This window comes from Stegodyphus dumicola, chromosome 10, assembly GCF_044657685.1.
Source record: "Stegodyphus dumicola isolate Sdum_Otavi_A_Nest chromosome 10, ASM4465768v1".
Classification (NCBI taxonomy): Eukaryota; Metazoa; Arthropoda; class Arachnida; order Araneae; family Eresidae; genus Stegodyphus; species Stegodyphus dumicola.
In genome coordinates this window covers 58,435,709-58,454,079 of record NC_140777.1, presented here as the reverse complement: position 1 = coordinate 58,454,079, position 18,371 = coordinate 58,435,709, and the positions used below count along the sequence as shown (strand labels likewise).

At 33.6% G+C, this 18,371-nt stretch overlaps 1 protein-coding gene across 1 annotated transcript in view; it reads left to right on the top strand.

The window, feature by feature from the left end:
- The window catches only part of CCT7 (chaperonin containing TCP1 subunit 7), a 69,975-nt gene that overhangs the window by 29,064 nt on the left and 22,540 nt on the right, over positions 1–18,371 (top strand). Inside the window, exon 6 of the mRNA XM_035352888.2 lies at positions 6,202–6,373. Within this exon, the coding sequence (XP_035208779.1) occupies positions 6,202–6,373 (172 nt within the window). The remainder of the gene's footprint in view (positions 1–6,201; positions 6,374–18,371) is intronic.

The following is an 18,371-nucleotide window of genomic DNA, read 5'->3' as shown; positions in this document are numbered from 1 at the left end:
AAGATTGCACAAGTAGTGATGCGCTCTGATCGTCGCTTAACAGTCCGAGAAATTGCACACAATTATGGCGTTTCCATAGAATCGTGATGAAATTTTGAGAAAAGACTTGAACATGCGCTGAGTGTCTGCAAAGCTTGTGCCGTGTCTCCTCACCGAGGATCAGCATTTCGAACGACTGGCAATTTCATCTGATTTGTTCCAAAGTGCAAGCGACGATCCGGAGTTCATGAAGCTCATCATCACTGGTGATGAGTCGTGGATTTATGGATACGATCTTGAAACAAAGCAGCAGTTGTCACAGTGGAAAACCCCGGGTCTCTTCGGCCAAAGAAAGCACGGCAGGTACAAAGCCAGATTAAAGTCATATTGCTTGCGTTTTTCGATGCAGACGCTTGTGTTTTTCGATGCAGTTCATCATGAGTACGATCCCCAGGGCCAGACAGGGAACAAGGACTTCTACTTGGACGTCATGAGGAGATTAAGAGAGGCTGTTCGCAGAAAACGACTGGTGTTGTGGCTGTCCTCTCGCTGGATGCTTCATTATGACGGAGCCCCAGCACACACCAGCAATCCTGTGCAGCAGTTCCTGGCAAAACACGGAATAATCCAAGTAGCACATCCTCCCTACTTGCCAGACATGTCACCTCCAGATTTCTTCTTCTTTCCCAAGATCAAGAACACCTTAAAAGGACACCTGTTTCAGGACATTGAGACCAAAAAACAGAATTCGATGTAGCAGCTTCAGGCCATCCTGAAGTCTGTTTCCCGTTCATCCCGAGTTCCAGGAATGTTTCGAGGATTGGAAACATCGTTGGGTCAAGCGTGTTACTGTCAATGGAGCATATTTCGAAGGAGATTGACTCAAAACCTGTTTTGCATTATAAATTCAGTCTCGATACTTTCTGAAAGCCCTCATATCATCTACATCTTTATGTAACATTATGTGTGCATATGTTTATATATAAAGGTTAGTTTATAAATCTTAAATTTTTGAACATCAAAATTCATATTAAATTTTCTTAAAATATTCTGTATCATACTGAATATACAACTTCTTGCCCATTCAAACCACTTGTTAAATATTGCCCTGTATTACTTTACTGGGAAGTTGATTACGGATACTCTGTAAGCAGCCATAGCATTTCAAGTGAGTCAAATCTGTCTGAATCTTTTCATTAATTTAAATTTAGACTTACAGGAGACAGGACAAACGATGAATGCTTTAGAAACTGAAATGGCAAAGAAAACTTAAAAAATTTTGTTTGATAATAAGGTATTGAAATGCTGTGATGTTATAGGATTCCTTGTAATTCAATTTTTGGACAATTTTTTTTGGTCCCATATTTGAAACATTTTGTAATATTTCATTTAACAGTCATTATTCTTTGCTCCTCTGTCAATATAGTCAACAATCAACAACAACCATACTGTTTCCCCCCCCCAACACTTTGCCCTCCCTTGATCTTGTTAAAAAGATCTATATTGGAAAAATTTGGTGAACTAAAGTGTTAATTAAAATAGCTTCAAATGGTTTTTTTACTCTGAACAACTTTCTGCCTCCGCATTAACTCCGCTAAACATAGCTTCAAATGCCATCTTGCTTAACCCCATGTTTTTTGTTCTACCATGAGTGGTATAGCTGGGGGGCACATCTGTCCCCAGGAGCAGCATCCTTGGGGCGACAAATCGATGTCACAAAATTTTAGAATGAAATGTTTTCCATTCTTGGCACACAGAAAGGAGCACAAAATCTTCAGTTGTCCCCATGTGCTGAAACCCTTGCTACGGTTCTGTTCTGTCTGTATTTTGAAAAAATTTTTATATTCTCTCAATATTTTGCATATGAATGGAATGTGGAATTCTGGAATCAAAACTGAATTTTTGGTTCACTTTAAAAAGAACAAAACTGGCATTTTAGAATTCTGCATTTTTAGGCGGCCCAAGAAACAGAATAAATGGTTATTCCTTTTTTTGTATTTTCTTTGTTTATATTTAACAAAGGTACTAACAAGAAATGTTTGGTCAGGTACTAATAAGAAATGTTTGGTCAGGTACTAATAAGAAAGTTTTTTTTTTTTTTTTTTTTTTTTGTTTCCTGGCAAATACTGCCAAAAATCCATCAAGGGGCAGAACACAGACAACATTATATTTTCTTTTTGTGAGGAGGCTTTCATCAATCTCTCTAAGCCTTCTTCACATTTTTAAAAATTATTTTCATGATCATATCTCATACATCTCAAATAATTATTCCCGCATTTTTAATGTTTGAAAAGTTTGTTCCATACGTAAGCAAGTAATTAATATGCTCTTTTGGTGGTAGACAGTATAAGACAGTGATCTCAAACACAAATTATATGTGGGTTGAGTGCATGGTGTGAAAGCAGCTGAACAGGCCTGACTTTTTAAAAATAAAATTAAAATTTTTTTTCAAAATAAAAATTTTTAAAAAATAGATTAAAGAATTTCTCCGATAACTAAATCTTTATGTATAAAACTAATAAAATCTCAGAAAACTGAAATTTATATTCTTATTTTAATCTAAAATTGTGAGGTGTTGATACCTGCAAGAAATTTTTATTGGCTTCATTTTGTGATTCATACTTGCTAATAGCTAAATAATAAATTTTCAGGCCGACAATTATTTCAATTAATTCAAGTTATTTAGTATAATTTGACTTACTGTATAGCTTAAAATAAACAAATAATGGCAACCTATTCTCACTCTTTTATTAAATTTTTCTTCAATACATGCCAAAAAAAAAAAACATGCAATTGTATGTAAGTAATTATAAACTTCCTTATTTCATACTAGATCTTGGCACGTGATGTTATTTAGATTCTAATAAAGTTTTGTTGCATTGTAGTAAAAAAGAGAATATTTTCTAGATTATTGCAAATAAAATACAGTACAAAGTCCGAAATCCATACTCGTCGGGATTTCAGCGATTCCGGATTTGGGACTTTTCCGGATATTAGCTCATCAGTTTAAATCTTGTAAGATGTCATGTAGAAATTAAAAAATTAAAAATATAAAATTGTGATTTATGAAATAATGAAGTATTTATGATCTAAACGGTATCAAAATTTACAAAAAAAAAAAAAAAAGCTTAATATTTATTTGCTTACGTTATTAAACATTTCTTTTAGTGTAAGTTCTTTAAGTTGCCCCGTTTTTTGTGGTAATACTTTTCCTTTAATTCTGTAGACAGACATAATCTCTTGTTTAGTTACATTGTTGAAGTCCTGTAACTGTTGTTACGAGAATTCTGGCTAACTTGTCAATCAAATGTTTCTTGTTTTCGGTAACTTCTCTCTGTTACTTTCTTCACTATCGATAGGGGTGTTTTCTGGATGTAGAACCATACTACATATTTCGTTATTCATTAATTAAATGATGATTGAGAAGCATCGTCAGCACAATGAAAAACTTCTTTTATATCATCATTTATTACTGCTTCTCCACATTTCTTTACAAAATCTGTTAACTGGAAAATTTCGCTTTTGTTTTGTGATATCCGAAAACCTTTAAAATTAGTGGCTATCATCAAATTTAGCTATTTTTCACTATACATATTTGGTTATGCATTAGAGCATGGCCACTAATGACAAGTTGTTCTGTTAAGTTTTATTTTGCTTCTATCGCACACTGAGGCAATTAAGTCTGAATTGTATTAGTTATTTATTATACTTATGTCTTTTTCTTGCACATGCTTAAGGCTTATCAGAGTTCTGAATGAATAAATTCCCACATATACTTAAGCCTTATTGAGGGCTGGTGCTAAATATCTTACCGCCTGATGCAGTCTCTCTGGATCCTAAATTCTGCGACTCATTGCGGCCATACGAGCCCTGGCGCGGGTTCAGGGTTTATGTGAATAATAAATCAGTTATTCCTAATTCAGATAGCCCTAAATGTAATCTTTGGGTCTATGAGTATCATCAACAAAATCTATTTTTAGCATACAGAAAGAAATTTTTGGTAAATTTTTCCTCATCAACATTTTTTAGCACATTTAACTTAAATCTGTAATCATTGCCAAGCGTAATGTCAACATAAAAGGTTACCATACTTCTTTATTATTCAATTAATAACATAAAAAATTGTTTAGGCATTGCTACATGAGTTGCCATGTTTTGATAAACATGGCCTGATGAAAGGAAAGTATAATAAACAATGATGTATGTATGTGGAATATTTTGGTTTGAGATGTGTGCCAAAAGGCAGATATGCAGCAACAGAGCCAAATGCAGTCAAATTACTGATCGTAAAAATTTATGCTAAAATATTTGTTTCTTCAATAACAAGGTATTTTGGTTAGTGTCGAAGTGAAATTAAGAATCGGTACTCTCCAGATGTTTTATTATGCACAGGGGGGGGGGAATCAAATGTGCATGCGTAAAGCCTAGGAGAGAAACTTTGGTGGTTTTGATGTCCGGATTTTAGATCATTCTGGATAATGGACGTCTAGATACAGACTTTGTGCTGTATACGTATTCACTGAGCACGACATCATAAAAGTACATAATTTCCCATTTATTCTGAAAAATATGCTTCTCTTCATCCAGTTTTTTAACCCTTTATTAACCCCTTAACTGCCATGGAAAACGTACAAGATTCGTTTCCCAGTGCCACTGTTTTTCACACAGGCACACATAGTTATGCGATGTATTAGGGGAAAAATAAAATAACTAAATAATAATCTAAAATAAATAATAAATAATAATCTAAAAACTGTTTACTTTCTCAAAATAAAGAATAAAAGAAAAAAGTGAATGCACAAAATTTAATGTTTTGAGTAAAATTTCTGGATTTATGAGATGCATACTCATTATCTTTCTCAAATTTAATTTTAGAACAAATATACCATTTAGATACTGTAAAAATAAAATTTTTGGACTATAAACTATACAAATATTATTCACAGATTGTATAAAGCTCTCAAATTTCTTGTATGAGCACACTGAGTTGGCTCAGATTAAAAATATGTCTTATGCACAAAAATTATTTTTGCTGTTTGTATTGAACAGAAACAAACCAAAAAAAAGTTGTGAAGTTTTAGCTGAAATATTCAGGCTAAAAAAGATGAATAGCAGGAATATCTGCTTTAAATCCATTACTTGGACCTTTTGTTGAAAGCTTATTTTTTCCTATTCCTGAAAAACATTCCTTAAACACTGATAGCCTAGATACTACACAGACTGTAAAATATTATGTATTCTTATTTTATTAGAAATACTTGTGCAGCTTTTGAATCAGAAAATCCTTCTTGAAGATCCATGTATTAAAGTTGTTAGGGATAATTTTTTGAATAACTGGACTGTTTATGTTAAATTTACATTCCATGAACCATTCTGTTTCTTATAGCTGTTTTTCATGTCCAGCACCTTAAATGAAAAGCCAATGTCTATAATGAACATAATGAACTTTCAGCTAAGAAAAATATAAATGTTTAAAAATATAAACGAATGGCTAGTTTCCAGAAACTGAACCTCTCCTGTTATAAGAATGAAAAGACTATTTTAAAATCATTTTATGACACGCAAGAAAAATGCAGAGCATTCCAGCTTATGTTATGCATCGTACTGCAGTTCATGTTGTATGCCTTTATGAGTGCAGTGGATATATAAAAAATTTATATAATCTCTTCCTAATTAGTTATTCTTCACTTTTATGTATTTTTGACCCAATATCTGCATCCCCCCCTCTTCGCACACAGTTTGAATAGTTCATACTATTTTTCATCATGCAGAAATGTGAAATACCGATGTTTGCATTGTAAATTTTCAAGGTAGGCTGTGTTAACTGTAGTCATGGTGCATTTGTAAATGTAGTGAATATTTAAGTATTTTAATATCCATCATGTTTTATATATGTTATACGTGAACATGTCACCTTGACTTAAGTTGCAAAAATTGTAACGAGTTCCTCACTTTCTCTCTTTGTTGGTGAAATTATTTTATGATTACATACTTGAAATTATTTTATTTTTAAAAAATATCAGTAACAATTTTAATGTCTTCAAATTCATTAATTATCATAATTTAAGAAGGTTAAATGAATTTAAATTAAAATTGAAATGTATTTTTCATCTGATTGTCATTACATTTGTTTAAAGAATTGTTTTATGTACTATATGCTTGTTCAACAACTTATTCTGCCATGACTTGGCTTAGTAAATATTTTTTTTTAAAATTTCTTAGGAAACAGAGGGCATTATTAGAAAAATGTGCTATGACAACATTAAGTTCTAAATTGATTGCTTCTCAGAAGGAATTTTTTGCTAAGATTGTTGTTGATGCTGTTATGCAGTTAGATGAGCTTCTTCCCCTTAATATGATTGGTATTAAGAAAGTTCAAGGAGGGGCTCTGGAGGTGAGTTTAATTTTGATAAAATAAATGCAGTGAATTTTTCCAGTATGAAATTTCAGAATTTGAATTGTTGTATTACTTATTTATTTCAATGTGTATTTTTAAAAGCTAATTATATTATATTGAATCGACCCTTTTATAGCGTAACTATTTATTACTTAAATTTTTTATTATAATTTATGGTGATTTGCTGTGTGCTTCTGTATAAATCCTATTATTTCGAGTTCTTGTCATCTTTTGATTCAGAAATATATCACATTTTGTTTTTCAAAATCATGTATCAGTAGGTATTTATTATTCACTCATCTAAAGTTTAAAAACCATTGCTGTACATAATAGAAGCTTATAGCTGTTATTTTGTGGCTAAACTGGCTATAATACAATTTATATTTTGTTTAAAAATAAGCACTTTAAGGTCATACCAATCCTTCTCTCATTTATGATTATAATTTGTGCGGGGTCATCGCAGCAGTTATTGTATTTACAAGGAAGTAATGACCTTGAAGTATGTATTCTAATGTAATAAACAGATTGTAATGTTAGCCAGCTGATGCAACTGAATTCCAGTTTGTATAGTAGTTAATCATTAATGCAGGCTTTAGTTGGCCATTTTTAGATTTAACCAGAAGAAATTAGCCAAAGTAGAAAACTGTTTTTAATTTCATTTTTGATGATTTTTCACAAAATTTGTGTTTTCAGTTGATGAACATAGTTGGGCAAATTGTAATTGCAATTAAAGCTAGATTGTGCAGTCATAATTATATTTCATTACATTATTTTAAATTACTTTGTAGTTAGAATATAATTATTGCCTTTGTTCAGCTAATAGTCTTTTAATTAATATTAGTTTGATATAATTAACACAGTTATATTATAATTATATGCTATTTATTGCCTTCCTGTAATTTACAGTTATAATTAATGATTATGTAATTAGAAAAGTAGTCACAGGAAACTTACAAAGAGAAATCAGTTATTTAACATCCCTTTTTATGTTATTTAAAAGATGAATCATGGAAAACCCATTTAGCCAACCCAGTTATTTATTAAGCTGGATTGAAAACTTAGAATGCACTACCAATGTTTTACAGTCTTGGCCACTAAATATCTTGTTGGCCTTTGTTAGAGAAATTGCTGTGCTTTCATTCTACAAGCAGCTTGCTGGTTTGATATGTGTTCTTTTTTATTAAAATCATATATTCCAGTTTTGGCACAATATTGACACATTATCCTCTCTGCTTTGGGCTTGATACTACACTCATGTCCATAAATTAAGGATAATTCAGAGTCACGTGGAAATCAAACTCTAAAATAAATATATCACCTGTAAAATCACTACGCACATCTTCAAGAACCATATGCAAATTTCAGGAAGTAACCAGATGACACTGATGGTACGTCACAATGACGAGAGTGTAAGAGAGTGATATATAAGGAATACAGGCAAAGAATTAAAATTGTTCGCAGGTGCTTTATAAGCATTTCAGTGCAATAACTGAATAGTTATGACACAAAGGATGCATTTGGATGATTTTTTACGTGGTAGAATTATCGGCCGTCTGGAATGTGGGCGTACCCAACTGAAAGTATTAGACGAACTTGGAATTGCCCACAGTGTCATCTCCAGGCTTTGGCAACAATTCCAAAATGATGGTAATGTGAGTAGACGTTACAGCACAGGTCGCCCCAGAGCCGAATGAGGACCGGTAATTTGGCAGTTACTGCCAAAAGAAACAGGCGGAGCACAGCCTCAGACCTGTTTCGTCAACTTTCTTCAGCCACTCGTACGACAATTTCAAGGCAGACCGTGTACAGACGCTTAGGGTAGATTGGTCTACATGCTCGTAGACCTGTCAGATGCATTCCACTTACTGCAACTCACTGTCGCCTGCGGTTAGCCTGGAGCAGAGAGCATGCATTGTGGACACTGCAACAGTGGGCTTGTGTGATGTTTTCCAACGAGTCCAACTTTAGCTTGCAGTCTGATTCTCGCCGGACTTTCATATGGAGAGGTCCAGGTGCCCATTACCACCAAGAAAACATCATTGAACAACACCGTTACGGTGGTGCAGGAGTGCTCGTTTGGGGTGGAATTATTCTGGGTTCCAGAACTGACTTGCATGTTCAAATTGGAACCATGACAAGCCAAATCTATCGGGATGTCATTCTGAACAACATGTACGTTTGTTTCGGGGCGCCATGGGCGTACAATTTGTGTTTATGGATGACAACGCCCATCCTCACCGTGCAAACATCGTAAGCGAATGCCCTCAGTCGGAGGATATCACCTGTATGGACTGGTCGGCATTCTCACCGGACTTGAATCCAGTAGAGCATGTGTGGGACATGCTTGGCCGACGAGGTGCAGCCCATCAGTCTTCTCCTACATGTCTACCGGAACTTCGGAGAGCATTGCTTTTTGAGTGGTGTAATATCCCCCAAGATCAGATCGATAATTTGATACTCAGCATACCTAGGCGTTGTATGGACTGTATTGCATCGTCTGGGAGACATACAATGTATTAACAATCATACCAACCATGTAATATTGGTTTTTTGTAAATAGGTTTTTTTTGTAATTTGCTCCCGGGAGAAAAAATCGCTAATTTTTTTAATAATAAACATGTAGCATCTTTTTTTGCTCTTTACCTTTTATTTAATAAATAAGCTTTACAAATAAGTCAAATTTGTTTTGCTTCTAACTCTTCCTTTGCCTGATTTTGCATTATCCTTAATTTATGGACATGAGTGTAGATGGATTCCTCCCACGTTTTTGCATATTTTTTAAAGCTTTCTCCTCTTTTCACTAAATCCTTGGTATTAATTTATCCTCGTGATTTCTGTTGATTTTATCCCTGAAACTCCCCTCACTCACTCAAGAAAGAGACATGAATTAAAAACAGATCAGGTAGATATAATTTCTGCATCTGAAATGATTAAAGTAAATATGCAAAGCTAAAATAAAAAATAAATGTAGTTAATACATATTGTACTGATAAAAAATAATAAAATACATTGGTACAATAAATAATTTTTGTTCCAGTGCCCTTCCTCCCAGTATGAATGAAGGCTGCTTAGCCACTGAGGCTTTGAGTAACATTTTTAATTTCATGAGGTGATTACTTGAACACAATCCTTCTTTATAAAAATGCATCAAAATGCATATATATATATATATATATATATATATATATATATATATATATTTAAAAAGAGTAGATTAGATAAAAAATTTAGTTGCGCAATTGATGTTTATAAAAACAATTATTGCTAAAGAAAAGGTCAAACCAAACTGCCAACACTCCTTTGTGAGGGATACACTAAAAACTAGTAAAAAAGAATACAAGTAGGAGGAGGGCAGCAAATTATATGCCTTTAATGGAAAATTACCTAAAATATTTGATAGGTGTGTTAATTATGCACCAATATTTAAATAATATATATTATAAAATTTGGTATGCAATTTTCATAACTAATTAAAAGCCATTTTGTTACAAATTGTGTGCATCAACACTGTCTATTTTATGTAACTTCAGGTAGAAATACACCCAGCATTTTAAATGTCTGCTGATGATTTCTGTAAATTAAAAATGGCTTGTTTTTTCACATCAGAGATCATCCTGATTAACTGCTCAGTGAACTACAAGTGGTACTTCTCTCGTTATGCCGCCCCCAATCTTATTTGGGTTATGCAAAGCTCTCAGATATGATTTCACAAAACTCGTGTGAATGTAAAAATAAATGACACGATAATAACAATAATACTAACATATTTTTATGAATGAATTATAACGTATAAATATGAACAATTTTGAATTATAACGTAAGGGTGCTTTTAACAATTCATCAAAAACATAATTTTCTCCTATGTACTTCGTATGTATCAGTCTAAATCCTGAAAGATACAATTTGAGGTGATGCCAAGCAGTGTCCTGTTGTTTTTTTATTATGCCATTTGACTAAACCCCACATTCTTTCCACATTTTAGGTGTGAATACTTTTTGTTTGGTCTACGAAATTGTACTTATGTTTCACAGTAAAGTGACTACAAACAGCTTCTTCAAGTAGTTGAGTTTTATATCACTTTCAACAGTGTGAATGCATTGTTTATCCATCTTGCACATGTTGAATAATTTTCTCCATAAGTGTACCATCATCTCTATTGAAGATTTGACTGACAAAGCGCTTGCCATCTTCCTGGCATATTCCTCTAAAAATCCACTGTCATGGAAGTACTTTGCCGCTGTTCTTACTTCGAACAAGTAGTTAAGTTTTATATCACTTTCAGCAGTCTGAATGCATTGTTGGTCCATCTTGCACATGTTAAATAATTTTTCTCCATAAGTGTACCATCATCTCTATTGAAGATTTGGCTGACAAAGCGCTTGCAATCTTCCTGGCATATTCCTCCAAAAATCCACTGTCATGGGAATACTTTGCCGCTGTTCTTACTTCGAACAAACAAACTTTTCAACTGTTTTACCGGAACTGTCTATTTGCCTACTGAATTTTCCATCAGAGATAGGGAACATACTTTGTGCATGTAATTGTTCCAATCAATTGCAGCATTTTCATAAATATTAAAGTGCTTGTTACACTATTTGATGGACGTCACCTCCTCTGCTGAAGAATATGTACACTGTGCAAAAAAAAAAAAAAAAAAAAAAGGTTGGGACAGTTCTATATCTTCCTTTCTACTGGGCTGATTGACGAAATTCAAATTGCATTTTTCATGTCTTGAAAGCATGGTTAGGGTATATATTAGATGTATATATATAGCATCATTTTAACAGGTATTTTGACACAAAATCAGACTTTTTCTGAAATGAGATGCCATTTTTTTCCCATATTTTGATTCTATGACTCAAATTATGCCAGACTATCAAGTTTTATAAAAATTGCACGAGTAGTTTTTAAAATTTTAGCTCCTCAATGTTAATTCAATTTTAATATCTCATTTTTTATTAAACTTTTTTGATTCTTCCTTTCACATTTCAAAATTTAGGTTCATTCCAAATAAAATTCAACCATTTTGTATGATTTATTTTTAAAATAATTTTTGTAAATTTTTTAGAACAATTTTGAATTATAACGTATAAAATTTTTACCATCATCTTAAAATAGGTGTATTTCTAAGCATACCGGCAAAAGTTAGACTTCTTTTATTCAAAATTTTCAAAGATATACACGAATTTACATATTTGTGGGGTTTGAAATTTGGCATCTTTTTTGAGCGATAATAACGCCAAATGTGGTTTATGGTTTTTGTTACAGTGAATTGCCACAGCTATTTTTAACCTTAAATTTCAAAAAAAATTTTACGGAGAATTAATTATATGAAATTTTTTCCTCGATGATGTGTAATAAATATTTATTAATACTATATGAAAAGCTATTTTTATTAAATTGTATATATTCAAATTTTTAACTTTTTAAAAATTTCTTTCTTTTTTTTAAATATTTGTAAGAGTAAATTTTTACCTTCGCTGTGTTATGGTCTGCTACTTTACTTTATTTAAATTTAATTGTCTAAAATTGAGAAAAGTTCTTTTGATGTTTATTTTCACAATGTTTTTAAGCAAACAAGACATTGACACTTTGGGTCATGTCCTAGCTTTAAAAAATATATACAGTCAAAAGTCTTTAATCCGGACACGTCGGGGGCCCACCAGCGGCCGAACGGTAAAGTCGCTGAAGACAGGAAGTTCGGTCCGAGGTTCGAATCTCACGAACGAGCTGGCTGCATGGGCGTTTTCGTGGTTTTCCCCGTGTGTAACGTGTATACAAGCCAGTTTCCCTTAGAAAGTCCTTCACGAAGGACTCCCCTTAGGCAGATAGCCCTAGTGTTCTTAAAAATAATTAAATAAACCAAAACCAAATTGGACACGTCGGGACTTTGGCAATTCCGGATTATCTGTTTTACCGGATTATATATCATCAATTTAAATCTGGTAAGACGGCATGCAGAAATTATAAAATTAAAAATATGAAACCGTAATTTATGAAATAAAGAGCAATTATGATCTAAAGGGTATCAAAATTTACAAAAAAAAAGCTGAATATTTATTTGTTTACTTTATTAAACATTTTTTTCAACGCGCGCATGCGTAAAGCATACACTATGCATAGTCGAAATTAGAAAATTGCAACTAGAAAACTATTTGATGTGTATTCATGATAATTATAACGACGAGGAATTTGATTTAAATCATATCAAAGATGGAGTACATTGAAATGAAATACTACATTTAGTAAGGAATTATAAGCCGAATAAAATAAAAACGTGCTCTGAAGATAAGGATAGTGCTGACGGATCAACTTCCATTTCATTGCGTGCCGCGATGCCCCCCCCCCCACAGAGCAGCGTGAAATTGATAAACAGATTTCGGAATGGTTAGAGAAACAAAGGATATGCCTTTATGTATTTTTTGCAGCAATTCCACTTTTTGTTTGATGGACATCAAAACATGCTTTCGCTTTGTAGATCCTTTGGCAGCTCTAAGAATCGGAAATTCTTTTTGACATAATCGAAAGTTCAAGCTTTTACTTTTATAAAATTACTCTAACAGTCTGCAAAAAATAATAAACCGGATCCAATTCGAAGATTAAGGAACAATGCAATCTGCAACATTAACTGGAATTGATTATTAGATAATTTTAGTTTAGCTTATACCGTCCATTATACATTAAACGCGTAAAGATATTACGTGTATTATTATTAAATGCGTAAAGGCATTATGCTTTACGCATGCACAGAAAGTTTGTAGCTTTGAAGTCCGGATTGTAGATCATTCCGGATTTCAGTCAGATTAAAGACTTTTGACTATATATAAACATGAATTTTTACATTAATCCTCTTAGAAAGAATGTTTTAAGTAGTATTTTTCTCTCGTGTTGTAGATTACATAAAAAACATCTTCCTTAATTTAGAAATTTTTAGGCTTAAAAACTTTGAATAATATGATTAAGATTTTTTGCACCCGATATCAGAATTGGGTCACTCAGTGGTACAGGATAAGGGCTGCTGGAGTAATTTATTTCTTTCTCATTTAACAAAAATCTTTTAATTCAAATATCTATCCTTTAGACTTTGCTTTAAACAATATTTATAGTTAAAATGTCTAGAAGCTGTCCTCAGCTGAAACGCCTCTAATGCAACTGATATTTTAAAAAAATTTACAAGAATGCAAAATTTATGGAAGTGTAACAATCTAAAAATCTTAATTTTCTTGTGTCAGCCCTGAAAACAAATGTAAAAGGAAAGAAGGAAATTGGGGGGGGGAGCAAAAATTTCATGGAGGTAGGAAAGGGAGAAGGGGCCAACCCGTGCTAAAAGTGAAGCACTGCTTTGAGGCTTGGGTCACCAGATGGGGTGTTCTTTGTTTACATTCAGAAGCTCGCTTGACAAGATTCTGATGCTAAAGCAAAGTTTAAAGTTTAAAGAAATTAAACATTTAGCAGTGGTAGCAATGATAGCTCCCTGAGTTATGCTGTGCAGACATTGAAGACAATAAAAGATTTTGAACTTAGCCAATTTATTAACAATATAATAAAAAATAAAAACACATAAAATAAATTTCAACAATATTAGAGTATTAGGCAAAACATAACATAATCATCATTCATCAAATATTTTTACCTGTACTCCAAAACACTGGCATTCTATACAAACAAATTTAAAAAAAAAAAAAAAAAAAATGGAAAAAAAAAAAAAAAAAAAATACTTGGACGCTGCCTATGGCAGTCTCTCACAGGACAGCCCCCGGAACTGAAGAACTTCAATCTGGAACCATCATCTTGTAAACCGGAATCAAGGCATCCTTTCACTGGACTGCAGGCGTCCTTTGGAAGGGGCTGGAAACCGCTCACACACCAGCCGGTAAACCAGGAACTAGAAGCCCGGTTGAGGCAGAGCGATGCGAGATACTTATAGCAGAAGTAGGAATGACGTCATCTCACGGCAACCAATCAGCTATCGGCACGAATCGGCTTTTCAGATGACGTTAACATTGTTTCGTTTTTGCATCTCAATTAGGTTGAGACAGTCCGTTTTCAATGCAAACAGTGGCAGCAAGAAAAAGAAGTAGAAGTAACTACTATGTTACATTAAAATAAGGACTAAACTAAATAAACATTTCAAGGAGGAGAGATGATGCAAAAAAATTTAGAAATAAGCTATATTTTCTAACAAATGCCCCCCACATCATCATCTCCGACCTGAAATAAAAACCGAATGCCAGTATCTTTACAAAAATTCAAAACAAGAATAAATAAATATCACAATTTCATTCAGAAATTTTTAAGAACATTTTTCTTTGGGAAAATCTTATCCCATTATTCAAAAAAAAATTTTACCGTAGCAAGAAAGTCCAACATGTTACAAAACAATACAAAGTCATATATATGATCATACGCTCAATACATTTACCCAGGGCTCTGGTCACTCATACAACATTCTACACTATACAATTTTACATTTACCTAATATCCATCACATATGACTTATAACATATTTTTCAAATTAACAAAACTCTTAATTTAAATACACACAAAAACAAATTTCATAGGAAAATTGTTCCACAAAATTTTACCAGATTATGCTTAGTCAGCGGTTTTGTCATGGGATCAGCCAGATTATCTTTACTTGGGACATATTTTAAATCAAAAATTTCCCTGTTCAATAGATCACGAATGAAAAATAGTTTCACATCTATATGTTTTGTCCTTGAGTTTTCAATGGGTGATTTTGTAAAACATATAGCAGCCATGTTATCAGGAAACAATATTGGCCTCGAAACATAGTTACTTGCAATTTTAAACTGAATGCATTCATCCAAAATGTTTTTAAACCAAACTAATTCTTTTGCTGATTCAGTCATGGAGATAAACTCAGCCTCCATAGTAGATAAACTCACTCCCCTTTCTTTAAACGTACGCCAAGATACAGGTGATTCTCCCAACAAAGCTATTTGTCCACCAATAGACACCATATCATCCCTGCTTGAAGCAAAATCCGAATCTGAATATATATTGAGCTTTAGTTCCTTGCATACCAGCTTGAGTTTATGCTGTCTGGTATTGGAAACGTACCCTAAAAGTTTAAGTAATCCTTCCCAGTGAAACTTACCAGGATTGCTTTGGAACTGAGAAAATATATTAACAGCATAAGTTATATCCGGACGAGTACGATTGCAAAGAAACGATAGACATCCCAAAACATTTCTATAAGGATAATTCATCATTTCAGTCGTTTCTTCTTGTGTACTGGGACTTTGAGACTTTGAGTATTTCACACCTTTAACTATTGGAAGGGAAGTAATTTGTATTTTAAAAGACTTAAATCGATTAACTATGTCTTCTATATATAATTGCTGATGAATTAAAACACTATTTTTCTCATATTCGAATTCCACACCCAGAAGTTTTCTTGTTTTACCTAAAATTTTCAAATCAAAATGTGAACTCAGGACTTTTAATATCCTTTTGGCCTGAACTTCACTTTTCCCAAACACAACTATATCATCAACATAAACCAACAGAATGACAAAATCTTTAAAACGATAGACACAATTACACCACTCAAACTTGATGAACCCTAGGTTACATAGTGTTCTATCCAACTCGTAGTACCATAATCGGCCACTCTGATGTAAACCATACAAGGCTCTATCTAATCGACACACAAAAGTTTCTTTATCTCGCTCTACAAAACCCTGTGGTTGGGACATGTAAATTTCCTCTGATAAAGGAGCGTAGAGATAGGCACTTTTCACGTCACATTGTATATTTGCCCATCCTAGGTGTGCAACTAAAAGGGAGAAAAAGAGCCTTATTACTGAAAAGTTGACTACAGGAGAGTAGGTTTCATCATAGGTATCGTATTTAATTTGCCGATAACCCTGAGCCACTAAACGAGCTTTAAAACGAACAATGTTTCCAAATTCGTCACGTTTAATGTTAAAAACCCACCTGCAACCTAGTGGAGTCTTGTCTTTAGGAAGTGGAACAAGATGCCATACCTTATGCTTTCGCATGTTGGCCATTTCCTCTTCCATTGCCTCTATCCATTTAAACTTTTCTGCAGATTTCATTGCCTGGTTATAAGTGTTTGGAATTGAAACATCTAGTCAGCTATCTCGGGTATACGACGTTGAAGGAGTACCAGTTGGGTCGATTTCACCACTATAAGTATTGCTTCCCTTGAAATCAAACAAGGTAGGATCATACTGAATATTATGTTCAGTGCAATACCTTTCTACATCATTTGGTGATCGTAGTCTTTGATTACACCCCCTCTCAAAATAATACACATCCGTACGAGTGCCGTCTGGCCTTGGAACAGGTTTACGAAGCCAAGTTACTTGTCTCAATGTTGATTGAGTGTCAGTGCCAATTGTAGAAGAAGGTACATTGGTATCGGTTCTTTCCTCTATTTCAGGAAAATAGCCAACTGGAGTGTCAGTAGATTGGAACTCTACCCTTTCTTCAGATTCCAAATCAGGTAGGGTGCCCAGTGCAGCTCCACTGCCACTTTTCTGCATTCCAATCGACTCTTTAAAAGTAGCATTTAAGGTTTCTACTACCTTTTGCTCATTTTCCAACCAAATCTTGTACCCTTTTGTTCGTACACTGTACCCAATCAATCGGCACTTTGTTGCCTTTGGATCGAGTTTAGAATTTCTTTTAGCCTTTGGAATTCCCACATAGGCAATCGTTCCAAATGCCTTAAGATGACGTACTGATGGTTTCCGCTTAGTGTATAATTCGAGTGGGGTTCTATCTTGGCCCTTATGACAAATTCTATTAAATGAATATGCAAAATATATTACTGCATCTGACCAAAATTCAGAACTCATTCCACTATCGTGTAAGATTGCACGTACATTATTTAGAGCTGTTTGATTAAATCTCTCACAAACTCCATTCTGTTCTGGAGTATAGACATCTGTAAATTCGTGCTTTACACCATTTTTATTACAATATGACCTGAATTGATCATTATCATATTCTCGCCCATTGTCAGTCCTAAAGTATTTCAACTTAAGGTTCAAAGATCTTTCTGCACGGGCTATATGCCTTTGAAATACTTCAAACACCTGACTTTTCTCCACAATGGGGTACACTACCACATAACGAGAATATTCGTCAATAAAGGAAACGAAATAACGTTCACCATTCCTACCTGGAATGTTAATAGGTCCCCATACATCAGAGAAAACCCTTTCAAGCGGTCTCTTTACTTGAATACCTTCCAAAGGTCTATAGGAGATTCGTCTTTGCTTATTGATTTGGCAATGTTCACAAAACAAATTAGGTGAGTGCTTTAACACAGGAAGACCTCGAACTGAATGTCTCTTACTAGTCCTGACAATAGTATCATAATTTATATGACCAAACCGACCATGCCATAATTCACTGTTATTATTCTGAACTGCGGATGCCTCACATTTTACAGATTTGCCCCCCTTTTTGATTATTTTCGGGAACACATGATAGTTACTTCCTATCAACTTAGCCTTGTACAAAGTTGAATTCTCATCATCAGTAACTTTAATTTGCCCATTTTTACCATAAAATCTTGCTCCATTGATATCCACCCTAGGTCCAGATATTAAATTTCGTCTTAGTTCAGGTGAATATAACACATCTTTAAGCAAAATAACTGTATCCCCAAATTTCATTTTAACAGTACCCTTCCCATGAATTGGAAAAGTTACCCCATCAATAGCTACTAGCATATTCTCATTTTTCACAGGAGAAAAAGTATCAAACAATTCACGATTTTTACAAAAATGATGAGATGCTGCTGTATCAAAGATCCAACTATCATCATTTTCTTCCAAATTGTTAACATTGGCTTGAGCTATAAAATGGGACTGTGCATGGGAATTATTACTTTTACTCAACTTTGGTTTATTCTTACACTTAGAAGATGTTTTATTACTACTAGATACAGCTGAGGAAACAGAAGAAGCAGGTGAGGGTGATCTGGAAAAATTAC